Source organism: Rhinolophus sinicus, chromosome 18, assembly GCF_057876585.1.
Source record: "Rhinolophus sinicus isolate RSI-liver-muscle chromosome 18, RSI-T2T, whole genome shotgun sequence".
NCBI lineage: Eukaryota > Metazoa > Chordata > Mammalia > Chiroptera > Rhinolophidae > Rhinolophus > Rhinolophus sinicus.
In genome coordinates, this window is record NC_142518.1 from 75,448,700 (window position 1) to 75,461,594 (window position 12,895).

At 46.4% G+C, this 12,895-nt stretch overlaps 2 protein-coding genes across 15 annotated transcripts in view; one reads left to right on the forward strand and one right to left on the reverse strand.

Annotated features, from left to right (window-relative positions):
• Window positions 1–12,895, forward strand: part of TMEM164 (transmembrane protein 164) — a 201,627-nt gene that overhangs the window by 123,369 nt on the left and 65,363 nt on the right. The gene's annotated exons all lie outside the window — the stretch shown is intronic.
• Window positions 7,219–8,337, reverse strand: LOC148754661 (endogenous retrovirus group FC1 Env polyprotein-like). The gene has a single exon (XM_088794789.1). It carries the CDS (start codon window positions 8,335–8,337, stop codon window positions 7,219–7,221), a length of 1,119 nt encoding a protein of 372 aa, XP_088650915.1.

A 12,895-nucleotide genomic window follows, 5' to 3' on the forward strand; every position in this document is an offset into this window, starting at 1 on the left:
GATTCGCGGAAGGAGTAGCATACCAGAAAATTTCCCCCTGGGCTCATAGGGTTGGTGATCCTGAATTTGAATGCTTCTAGCCTATAACTTTGACCAAACAGTCTCTGCCATCAGTTGAGGTGGATATGGTTCTTCTAAACAAGTCACCGTCATCTTTTTTCCTAGTGAGACCTTTCCCCCGAGGAAAGCTGAACAGTCTTCTTGCAGAACCACTGAGCATAAACCTGTATTATGATTCCCATTGTGCAAACTTGAAAGTAAAGGTCCTAAAAGGCCCATTTCACATACCTGAAGTCAGAAAGCAAGTGTTGAAGTTTCCATTCAACCAATATTGTGTTACACCAAAGGTATATATATCTTCACTAGGCCTGTTCTTGTTTCCTTAGCCCTTTTAACAACAACATCAGCAGGAACAGCAGCTGACACTTCTTAAGTGCTTACTGTGTGCCTGGTACTGTTCTAAGTGCTTTCTATGAACTAATTTATTTAATCCTCACAATATACGTATGAGGCAAGATACTATTATTATCCCCAAGATCAAGGTGCCAGCAGGGTTGGTTTCTTCTGAAACCTCTCTCCTTGGCTTGCAGATGGATACCCTCTTGCTGCCTCTTCACATGGTTTTTTCTCTGTGTACACACATCCCTGGTATCTCTCTGTGTATTGAAATTTCCTCTTATTATAAGGGTACACATCAGATAGGATTAAGGCCTACCCTGATGGCCACGTTTGAAATTAATCACCTCTTTAAAGGCCCTCTCTCCAAATATAGTCACATTCTGAGGTACCTCGAATTAGGGCTTCAACATATGAATTGAGGAGGGGGACACAAGTCAGCCCTTAACAGCTTTACCACACTATTCAGAGGTCCCTCACTGCCTACCTTTTCCCCTCTCGCTTTCTTCCCCTTTCTTATGGCAGATTTGCTATTGTATTTGTTATAGCACCTAATACTTTTCAAATAAATGTCAAGCTATAGCCAACCAGCTTATCAAGATGTTCAAGTAACTTCCTTAACATTGAAATTTCTTTGATGAGCTTTCTCTTAACTAACAATGGCCCATATTACAAATAAGTGCTCTTTGCCTCAATCACTCTGGTAAATAATCCCGGTGCTCTTTTTCTAAAATGAAGCTGAGAAAAGCTCACGGTGGTGGGCATGTATCTTGTCAGTTGGCTTTGGCCTTGTTGTTTTAAACAGTAGGACCCCTCCTGGGATACTTCTGGCCTTAAATACTTTTATTTTGCAACCCCTTAGTTGAGCTCAGGTTGACTTAAAATAAGACACAGGAAGTTAGGCAACTCTTTCTTAAGCCTGATGACCCAATTAGGCAGGAAGCCAGCTTTTGACTTTCCTTTTGCCCTTCCTTCTTGGCCCTTTATAGTTTTAATCTTTTTTTTTCTTTTTCTTTTTTTTTTTTTTTGCTCATTAGCAGTAATGAGGAAGCAAGGAAAATAAAATGAACTAATTAGTGTGTGTGCCAGTAACACAGACAAACATACACTCACATATATAACGACAGAGGGGGAGTTGGAGGAAGTTGCCACAGTCAGCTACAGGATTGGGGGTCATCAGTGAGTTTCCATATGCTGCACTCTGTCCTCGGACTCATTGGCACCAGGATTTGCAGACCAGCTAGAGAATACCCAGGTCCCGTTTCCTCTTGGTTCTCCATCTTAGAAGCTGAAACCTTAGAAGAAGGATTGTGTATCCCAATGGCCTATATTACAAGTAAGTGCTCGTTGCCTCAACAATTCTGGAGGTCTCTTTCTGGCTTCAGGTGAAGTATCTTAAGGGCGATTTTTCTTTTGCTTCTTAGAGGGAATGAGGGGAAATACATCATGGGACTGTTGATGATTAGATTAGCAGAAAGCTGAAAGCTTGTCTGGTCAAATCTTATCTTGTAGAGGGGGAATTTAGGAGGATAAAATGACTTGCCTAAGAAGCCAAAGTGGGTACTTCTAGAACCCAGGTCTTCTGACTCAGACTTCAGAGTTCTTTTTGTGTTGTCTGACTGATATTCAGGGTGAAGTTGAATGCTAGTGAGTCAAGGTGCTGGGGACACTTCTCATCTTCCCTCCCTTTCTTTTAAAAGAGTTAGGCCATGGGCTTCTTTGAGAAGCTGAAGAGGACTGTAGCGACCCTTCCTAGATAAATACACAAACATAACTTTGCGTACAGTTTCACTAGGGACACATAGACTGCCATCTCCCACTCCTGTCCCCACAAGGCCATCTGTGGATCTCATATCTAGATCCTAATGCCCAAGCTGTCAGTAGTTCAGGGCTTGGAGAATATATGTGCTGCCTCCTTTGTAAGCTCCTTGTTATAGCCAGTGGCTTTGTGGCCTGATGGTGATGCTGGCTTCCTTATCTATGCCTGTGACTTTGCAAAGAATGTCACCTATTCCAGGCTAAACCACCTTCTAGAAAGTGAAAGCCAAGAGGTGGGAGCTGAGTAGGGTGCCCTGGAACCTGGTTACATATTAGCTTTTCAATTACTTCTCTTACCTTGCCAAGTGGCCCTCAGAATGAGGCACTGTGCCCAAGTTGCATCCCCAGCCCCGTGCCTTTTGCCTTCTAAGGCCCATCAGAGTTCCTTCCGAATGGAGTGTTCTGAGCAAGGAGCACTGGAAACAGCAAAGAAACTAAGACACTGTATCAGCCCTCCTCCCAGACCAAAGACTCTAGCGTGGCCTATTTGCAGCTGTCTGTCTTTTACGAGAATAATAATAAGAATGATAATGATTTTTTTTTCATCAAGCTCTTCTAAAAGGCTCAAAGCCTTGAGTATCTCATTATCAAAATTTCCCATTATTGTGTTTCTATATTGATCCTTTATGTTAGTTCTTTTTTCCCTCCTTTACCACCCCTTCCCTTTTGCCCAGTACTTCTTCTCTGTTAGGTGGTTCTTTTGAATGTTTTGAACTCTCAGATTGAATAGAAGAGGTTAGTAATGATTTTCTTCATTACTGGGGCAGCTGCCCACCACCCACAATCACCTCAGTGTTCTTGAGATACAACTTAGCCGGTGGCATACCTTGTACCCATGTGTACTGCTTAGGAAACTGCTGTCACCAATGCAAATAGGCTTGAGAATCTCACTCTTTACTAATTGGCACATTGAAATGTGCTAATTGACCTAGAAAAGTTATTTCTGTGACTGGCAAATTGAGCTATTTTAAAAAGTTATAGCTTGGATTTTGAACCTGAACTAAGGACAGAATGTCCTTTTGCTTTCCTGAGAGTACTTAAAACATTGGCTTCAAAACAGTCCTTAGCAAAAAACAAAAACAACAAAACCCCCCAGTCTTTAGCTTTCTGATGAATTGATTTGGGCAAAATTGTGCTTCAGCCTACAAAGGCCAGTGTGTTTTTGATCAGACGACTGCAAAGTGTGAGGATGTGGAGGGTTGAGAAGAGTCTGGGGTTCCTGGTCCAAACTGAATTATAGAGACTACCTTAGAATATGTCTTGTTACTACCTTTATTTTAAGATTGATCTTTGAGAGTCTTACATCCTCCAGTAAACACATAGATTTTTGTTGAGTACTTTTCTGTGTCAAGTATTGTGGTATATGCTACAGGGAATGCAGAAGCAGCCAGGGCATATTCCTGGCCTTCAAGGAACTTGCAGATAGAAATATAAGGCATAAATGCCTGAAAAGTTATGGCAATATTAGAGTCAAAATCGTGAAAAAGGAAAATCATAAGGCAGTGCAGGTTTAATTGCTAAATTGCAGTTGTTCCAGAGTTCTAAAAAATGGGAAGAGGATTAATAGCATTTATAGAGCACCCACTATGTGCTAGGTAATTTACATATGTTATTATTTATTTCTCACAAGGACCCTATTTTCCCTATGAGGAGAGGTTAAATGACTTGTTCAGAGTTCCATGGTTTGTAGGTGCTAAAGCTAAACCTGTGCACTTAGCACTCTAACACACTACTTCCTACAGTGATCAGTAAGTGGTCCATGGAGAAATGAGCCTTGAAAGATAATTAGAATGTACATGAAGTTGCAGAGGAAGGAGACACTTTGAATTAAGGGAATGCCATGTCCAGAGGGATGGAGGTAGGAAACAGTCAACTCATCACTGAAATTCTGAAGAGCAGGATGGAGAATCATGAATTCCAGTTGTATACGACTTTGCCACTTTTGTACATCCTGAGACGCTGTCTCAGTCACGTCTTTTAGCCCTTATAGTGTTTAGATTTTATGTGTATTTCTTATTTTTTCCATCTCTACTGATAAGAATTCCTCAAAGGTAGATGGGACTTTGGAACCAGAAAGGCTCTTTTACAAATATTTCACCCCAGTGTAGTTAGGATTATGGATTCGAGGATCAGATTCTCCAGGTTTCTATCCTGGCTGTGCTACGTGTGTGTGTGTGTGTGTGTGTGTGTGTGTGACAGAGAGAGAGAGAGAGAGAGAGAGAGAGAGAGAGAGAGAGAGAGAGAGAGAGAGAGAGAGAGAGAGAATGGGAGGGGGAGAGGGGAAGATGGGGAGAGGGGGAGAGAGGGAGAGAGAGTGACATAGGGAGAGACACGGAGAGACGGAGCAGGGAGCCTAGACAAGTTAACTTCTGTTGGCTTCAGTTCTCTCATCTATAAAATTCAGGTGGACTAGTGCCTGCCTCCTAAGGTGGTTCTGAGGAGTAAATTAGTTAATATGTGCAAGGCACATAGCACAGCACCTGGCAAATAGGAAGCCCTCAGTCCGTGTTAGATATTAATTCTTAGCCTTTGATCCTCACAAAACCCTGTAAGGAGGTTTAGCGTCTCCATTTCACAGAATGAGACTTAGAAAATTCAAATAACTTGCGCAGGGCCACACAAGAATCAGCAGAACTGGTCTGAGAACTTCGGTCTTCCTGATATGAAAACTCACGGTTTTCCTTCTTCCTTTTTCTTAATTATTTAGATTTATTTTCAAGTATTAAGCCAAATCAATTCTTTGTGATAAAAATATATATATAGTATCCATTAGATATTCAGGGGGACTGATTACACTTTTAGGATTTTTTTTTTTACAAAAATAATGCATGCTCATTGGAAAACCATTCAATCAGAGGAGTATAAAGAGAAAGCTAATCATACCCCATCAACTTTCAATCCTATCCCCCCAGGGTAAGTTATTTTAAAGGTTTCTGTATCTTTCCACATTTTTATTTTGCTCACAAATGGGAGTTTCATACTTCTAGGGTTGTCGGTTTGTTTGGGTTTAGGTTTCCTACACAATTGGCATTACACTGTAAACAGTACTCCACTATATTTTCCTTTAATATAACAGGAGGTAATCAGTGATCTTTTCAGGTATGGACATAACTCATTCTTTTCTAACAGCTACTTAGCACTCCATAGTTTAATTGTACTATACGAAATTGGACAATCAAGTTTGTGAACTCATCCTAGAAAAAGTGCTATATACCTCATTGCTGAATATCACTGTGGTCACCTTTGAAGTACTCCCCTTGGGAAGCTATGCACTGATGCCAGTGCCTAGTCCACCCTTCAAAGCAATTTTGGAACTCTTTTTCTGGAATTGCCATCAGAGCAGTCGTCGTATTACCCTTGATGTCCTGAATGTCATCAAAATGTCTTCCTTTTAATATTTCCTTTATCTTTGGGTAAAGAAAGAAGTCATTGGGGGCCAGATGAGGTGAGTAGGGAGGGTGTTTGTTTACTGGCTATAAACTCCCTCACAAACAGTGCCATGGGAGCTGGTGCATTGTCATGATGCAAGAACCATTAATTGTGGGCGAAAAGTTCAGGGCGCCTAACTTTTTCACACAGCCTTTTCAGCACTTCCAAATAGTAAACTTGGTTAACTGTTTGTCCAGTTGGTACAAGTTCATAATGAATAATCCCACTGATATCAAAAAAGGTTAGCAACATCGTTGCAACAATTTCGCAAACTTCACTGTCAGAACTGTCCCTAGGTTCCCAGCACTGCATTATAACTATTGTCTGTGGGCAAGGATAGTGTCTTTTGTGATGTCTGTGCCCTGCAGGGCCTCTCACCTACCACTTGGTAGGTATCCACAGATAGAATAAGTGAATTAATCAACCAGCCTGAACCTCTGTATTGCTCAGAGAAATTCCCAGGATCTCTCTCACATACCTGAGATCTTGGGTGTGAAGATAGAGAGATGATAGATTATATTTTTCCCAGGAAAATTCTCTCTTGAACCATTTAAAATAATATTCTCCTGATTAAAACAAAAGACATATTTACTGTTGAACATTTGTGAAATACAGAAAAGTATGAAAAAAGCCTGTGCTTTTTTTTTTTTTTTTTTTAGAATTAAATGACAAGGTTTTATTCAAGGGTCTTAAGATTTGCAAATTGTGGGACACTACCAGGTAACACCCAGAGTGTTCCAAAGAAAAGAGGAAAGCTTAGAGTTCTTATAGTAAAATGTACATTCTTGGGAAGATAAGTCCTACATTCTCAGTCTCTGGATTGGTCTGAGATGGTAATCTTCCAGATGTCTGATGGTCTGGATAATGGATGTCAGGTAGTCTGGACTTGTGAACATTATTTCCTAAGTTCTTCAGAGGGTTAGCTATAGGATGTATATCTCCAGGTATTGATGCACAACTGAAAAATTCAAAAGTGTAAGTCCTCAGGCTAGTTAAAGTAATATAAAATATATTCCTCATGTTTCAGCACATTCTGATTTAAGTAATTGTGTTTGCTTGGGGATTCCATTTTGTTTCTTCACTCTTTCATCAGATAGGATGGTGCATGTTGTAAGGCTTGCGGCGAGATAATGAAGCTAAGAGTCAGGCGGGTTGAGAAAGGTGAGTGCTTTATTCTGTGCCCCCGGGCGAGGTTCACTGGTCTGCAGACGGGGCCGATGAAGTCGCGTCCAGGGCAGAGCGAGGGAGGCATATATGCGATTTTGGGGGTGGGGGTTGGCTGAGTGAGGTGGCAGATGAGCAGGACCCCCCAGTGCAGATCGGGCGCGAGCGGCTGTATCCGGAGTTGTTTATCGCACCAGCGGTCTGCTGCCTTTTCTGGGAAACACCAGGGGCCCCAGTTTCCATCATGCGAGGAGGGGTCTGACTTGGCAGAGGGGTATGACTTGGCTCCTGGCCTCTTTGACCATGCCCGTGGCTGACCTAACATTCCAGCCTTTTTGGTTATAAAGGGGCGGCGAGGTCAATCTTACTGCTTCCTGCTGATAACAGGGCTGAGAGGGGTACTAGGCCTGGTCAGTGACGGGAGGGCTCGTGGGCAGCCAGGAGTATGGGTGGAGTAGAAGCTGGTTCACTGTAACTCTGGACATCTCGTGGAGGTGGTTCTGTAGAAATTTTAAAAAATGGGGCCATTAGAAACAGGAGACTGATTAGGACGAGTGGGCCTATTAGTGGCAATACCCATGTAGTCAGTGGTGATTGCCACCAATCTGAGAGAGGGTTGGTAGACCCTCTCCGGCGCTGGAGCTCCTCTTGTAACTTATTCAGGGTCTGCACGTTTTCCTCGACCAATCTGGACTCATTGATGTAGTAACAGCATTCTTCCTGGAGGAAGAGGCAGGTTCCTCCTTTCTCAGCTGTTAGCAGGTCCAGAGCCCGTCGGTTCTGCAAGGCAGCTTGGGCTACAGAGGTTAATTGTCGCTGGAGCGATGCGATGGAGGTTGTGGAGGCCTCTATGACAATCTGTAGGCGTGTCTCCAAGTCCTGGACAGAGTGGACGCTGTGCCCGAGAGCACCAGCGCCTAAACCGGCAGCTACAAAGGAGGAGGCTAGGGAGACCCCTAGGATAAGGGGTAGGAAAGCAGCCCTCTTTTGAACAGGATTGGAAATTTTCTCATAGTGAGGCTGCAGTTCTGTGAATTCAGCCTGGCTGTAGAGCATTAGTTGGGGGGCTACGGTTCTCGGAATGCAGGGGGTAGGGGAAGAGGTATTTATACACTTGGTGAGTGTCTTGTTGCACCAGAAGAATGTGCCAGAGGGAGCCTGAAGAGTGGTCGAGAGTGGTCGGGTTGTATTGCATAAGGACTGGTTAGAACCCCCGTAGCATATGGGTAAGATGAGGTTAGGTGGGGGAAGGTATAGTGGTATCTTGGCAATGAGGGAAGGGCACTGTCCTGAGTTGTCACTAGGAGCGAACTGTGTTAAAGGTACTGCCGCTAAAAGGGGGAGTTGCAGAGACGCACAGAGAAAACAATCAGTTATGTTAGGAAATCCAGAGATGTTAAGGAGGGAGGCAGCTTCTTGTATTATTTTTAGCCAGGCGAACGGGGTGGGCGGATCTGCGCTCTTGATCTGTCCTGCAGGCTGTAGTTGGGTTTTTATAGCCTGTTCCTGCTGGAGGATGGTTTGGGACATGTCTCTTAATTGTTGAAGTTGTGGAGGGATAACTCGGATGTACACCCAGTAAATATAGAGTGTTGCTACGGGCTTTGGAGAGAGCTGATGGGTAGAGCTTTCCTTTAACTCCTGATGCCTACCTTTAATGCCAGGTGTCTTTAATCCTGAATGTGTATTGGCCTTTGCTGTTCCCAAAAAAGAACCCCGATTTCTGGTTGATGGTATTTATGTAACAAGAAGTGTAGGGGCATCCACCATATGTGTTCTCCCAACGGTGGCAATAGTCGAGGATTTGGTTATGGGGAAAGCAAACAGCCAGGTCAGAAGACCAACGATTGATAGATTTGAAGGTGTTGGGTGGAATGATAATGGATACGTGTTGCTGGCATCCTTCAGGCTTGCAATCCCCGGTTCCCAGAATGTGGGTGGAGGCCTTATTATTGCTATGGTATGATTCTGTTATATAAAACCGCCACACATATGGGTTAATGGGGGAATGGGGCTCTTGGGAGGAGGGTAGGGTTAGGGTGACTAAGGCGAACCTTAGTGGGGCCCAGCATCTTACAGGTGTAGAGGTCATACTGCTCCGGGGTCCTCTTTAGTCTGGATAAGTGGTGCCACGAGGGATCGCCGAGCAACTTGGCTGCAGTGGGAGTTGTAAGGATGACTGTATGGAGCCCTGTCCACCGAGGCTGTAAGGTCTTGGGGTGTACATTCTTGAGGAGGACCGAGTCGCCTAGTTGTAGAGTTGGTCCTTGGGCTCTGTGTTGTGTTGTTCCTTGCTTGGGTAAATACCTGTCAGCGTGTTCCCGGAGAAGATGCCTGAGCAGTGACATGTAAGGGAGGTAGTCGGCCAACGGTGGAGGATCTGTAGGAAGATGGTGATTAAGCAGAAAGAGTCTCCCATATAACAGTTCAAAGGGACTTAGGAAGGTAAGGCTTCTGGGGGTGGCCCGAATCCTAGCCAGGGTGATGGGCAGGAGCTCAGGCCATGATTTCCGGATTTCTAAGGACAATTTAGTTAAGTCATCTTTGAGGAGGCTGTTAGCTCTCTCAACCTTACCGGAAGATTGGGGGCGGTAGGGAATAGGGAGTTTCCAGGCGAGGCCTAGGGAAGAGCTAACTTGTTGGACAATATTAGAGATAAAAGCAGGACCATTGTCTGATTGTAGCGAGTTGGGGAGTCTGAACCGGGGAAGAATGTGCGTCAGTAGGACCTCAGCTACTACCGCTGCGGTCTCATAGCGGGTTGGCAAAGCTTCAACCCACCCTGTCAGTGTGTCGACCAAGGTAAGCAGATATCTGGTCTTTTTGTGGGGAGGCATGTGAGTAAAGTCCATTTGCCAGTCTTGGCCAGGGAGATGGCCTCTCATCTGATGGGTAGGGAAGGTGGGGCGTAGTCCCCCTTGGGGTGAGATGGCAGCACAGATAGGGCAGGAAGAGCAGACGGCTTTGACCATTTCTCGCAAAGCTGCTGAGGTAAAGAGCCGGTTGAGAAACCTGTAAAGAGGAAGCGCTCCGATATGGAGTGACTGATGGACCTGTTGTACTATCGTTCTGACCTGAATTTGAGGCAGAACGATTTTGTTATATAGGAAAATCCATCCGTCAGGGCCTGGGGTACTACCAAGCTGTAATAACTCGTTCTTTTCAGCTTCAGTGTATTGGGGTTTGAGGGAGGGAATAGACAAGAAGAGGACTGGGGCTGGGGAATTAGTATCTCGGGTTAGGCTTCTGGCTACTGCATCAGCCTTGATGTTCCCTTGCATGATAAGGGAGGAATCAGTTTGGTGACCCCTGCAATGTATGATGGCTACCTGGGATGGGAGCCGTAGAGCTTCGAGTAAGCGAGTGATGAAGGTTGCGTTGATGATAGGGGAGCCCTTGGTAGAGCGAAAGCCTCTCTCTCTCCAAATGGCTGCATGGCAGTGTGCGATAAGGAAGGAGTATTTGCAGTCTGTGTAGATGTTTACCCCTTTTCCCTGTGCTAAGTGTAAGGCACGGGTAAGGGCGATGAGCTCAGCCTTTTGGGAGGTGGTCCCTTCTGGGAGTTCTTGCAGCTTCTAGAGTCTGCTCGGGGGCAACTACTTCATAGGAGGCTCTCCGGCGGCCTTGGGGATCAAGGTAAGAACTTCCATCGACAAAGAGTGTTAGGTCTGGCACTGAAAGGGGTTGGTCTGAGAGTCCTTCTCGGGGCTGAGTGAAGGCTTCAACTGTTTCAGTGCAAGAGTGCAAGGGAAGCGTAGTTGCAGGGGTGGTGGGAAGGAGGGTAGCCGGATTAAGAGAGGGAGATTGGGTGAGGGTAATATCAGGGTTCTCCAGAAATAGGAGGTGAAACTCTTGTGTCTGGGAGGAGGCAATGAGAGAGAGAGAGAGAGAGAGAGTGGTGGGAGAGCAAGTGCTGTAGCTGATGGGTGGAAAATACCTGCAATGGTTGTCGGAAGCAAATTTTTTGGGCCTCCTTGGTAAGAACAACTGCCGCAGCCAGGGCACAGAGGCAAGGCTGCCACCCCCGGACCGTGGGATCTAGTTGTTTGGACAGGTAAGCTACTGGGGTTAAGGTAGGGCCTAAGGGTTGGGTAAGGACCCCCGAAGCGATACCTTGTTTTTCATCAGTATATAAATGAAAAGGTTTGTTGATGTTGGGCAGAGAGGGGGGGGGTGAATTTAGGAGGGTGTCCCGGAGTCGGGAAAACGCTTTAGAGACAGTAGAGGGGGACGAAAGAGGGCCGACAGGCGTCTCTTTAGCGGCTTGGTAAAGAGGCTTTGCCAGTAGGGCAAAATTTGGAATCCAATGCCGAAAAAATCCAACGAGTCCTAAAAAGGACAGTATCTGTTCGGCACAGGTGGGAGGCTGTAGGTCCCTTAATGTCTGCCCGGTCTACTGTTAGACCTCGGGAATGGGGAGTGAGACAGATTCCTAAATAGGTGACAGTGGGCTTGGACAGTTGTGCCTTGGCAGGGGAAATGCGGTACCCTTTGTCCCCTAGGAAATTAAGGAGGGCTGCTGTGTGCCTTTTGGATATGTCCAGCGAAGGGCTACAAAGGAGGAGATCATCTACGTATTGCAGGAGGGTGCTGGGGGCTAGGGGGCATTGCAGAAGATCTTTTGCTAGGGCCTGGCCAAATAGGTGAGGGCTGTCTCTAAAGCCTTGAGGCAAAACTGTCCAGGCCAGTTGTTGGGAAGTCTGCATGTCAGGGTCTTCCCAGGTCAAGGCAAAAAGGTGGTAGGAGTCTGAATCGAGAGGGATGGTGAAGAAGGCGTCCTTGACATCTAACACCGTGAAGTGGGTGGTACCAGGTGGGACACACGAAAGGAGAGTGTAGGGGTTTGGAACCACTGGGTGGATAGGAATGACGGCCTCATTGATTAGTCGGAGGTCTTGAACTAGCCTATAGGTCCCGTCTGGTTTCTTGACTGGGAGGATTGGGGTGTTGCAGGGGGAGTTAATGGGTATTAGGAGTCCTTGACTAAGTATCTGGGTAATGGGGGGCTTGAGCCCTTGGTGGTGTGTAAGAGACATGGGGAACTGAGGACGAGAGGGGAAGGAAGTTGGGTCTTTAAGAGTAACTTTTACAGGGACGTGATGTCTTGCTACTATAGGAGTAGAGGTGTCCCAGACTGCCGGGGCGACTAAAGGTGGAGAGAGAGGGGCGTCAAGATTTCTGTGGGGAGAAGGGGAAGGGTGGAGAGTAAGGAGTAGGGAAGTCGAGGGGCTGTGGGGAAACTGCAGCGTGGCCCCAACCTTGGTAAGGAGGTCTCGGCCTAAGAGAGGGACTGGGCATGAAGGGAGAACTAGGAATGAGTGGGTTAAGGACTTGCCTTCTGGGAGACAAGGAAGGGGTGCAGTGGCTAGCGGGCAGCTGGGCTTGCCGTCAATACCCATGACCTAGATTGTGGAAGGGGAAAGGGGGCCCAAAAAGGAGGGCAGGACAGAGTAGTTAGCCCCCGTGTCAACCAGGAAGGAGATTGACTTACCTGCTACCTGGAGCGTTACCCTGGGCTCAGTGAGGGTGATGGGGGTCGTTGAGTCCGGGTACCGTCAGTCTTCGGCCAATCCCAGCAGGTCCAGCGGCGGGTCGTTCCCTGGAAGAATGGTCCCTCCGCGTTGAGGCGCCGAGAGTCCATCGTTCTTCCAGGGGCAGTCACTTTTCCAGTGACCGCTCTGACCGCACGCCAGGCAGGGCCTCATGGGGGCCCGAGACTGGGGGCATTGCCTTGCCCAGTGACCATCTTTTCCACATTTGAAGCAGGCTCCTGGTGGTGTTCATCTCTCCGGCGAACCCCCACCGTGCGCAGGTCCACTGGGGTTGCGCACGCTGCCGTGGGCCGCAGGGCTGCTACCAAGGCTTGGGTTTGTAAATTTACCTTCTGTCACAGGCGCGCTTCTCGAGCCAACTCTGCCAGCTCTTCCTGAGCATTAAAAACTTTAAAGGCCATATTCACTAGATCTCGGACTGGGGTCTGAGGGACATCTTCTGCCTTTTTAAATTTCTTTTGGATGTCAGGGGCTGACTGCGTTATGAAATGGGTGGCCAGTACTGTGGCGCCTGCAGGGGACCCAGGGTCCAGATG

Bases quoted from the DNA above. Each gene is read 5' to 3' on its own strand.
- LOC148754661 (XM_088794789.1), bottom strand. From the start codon at position 8,337: ATGTCCCAAACCATCCTCCAGCAGGAACAGGCTATAAAAACCCAACTA.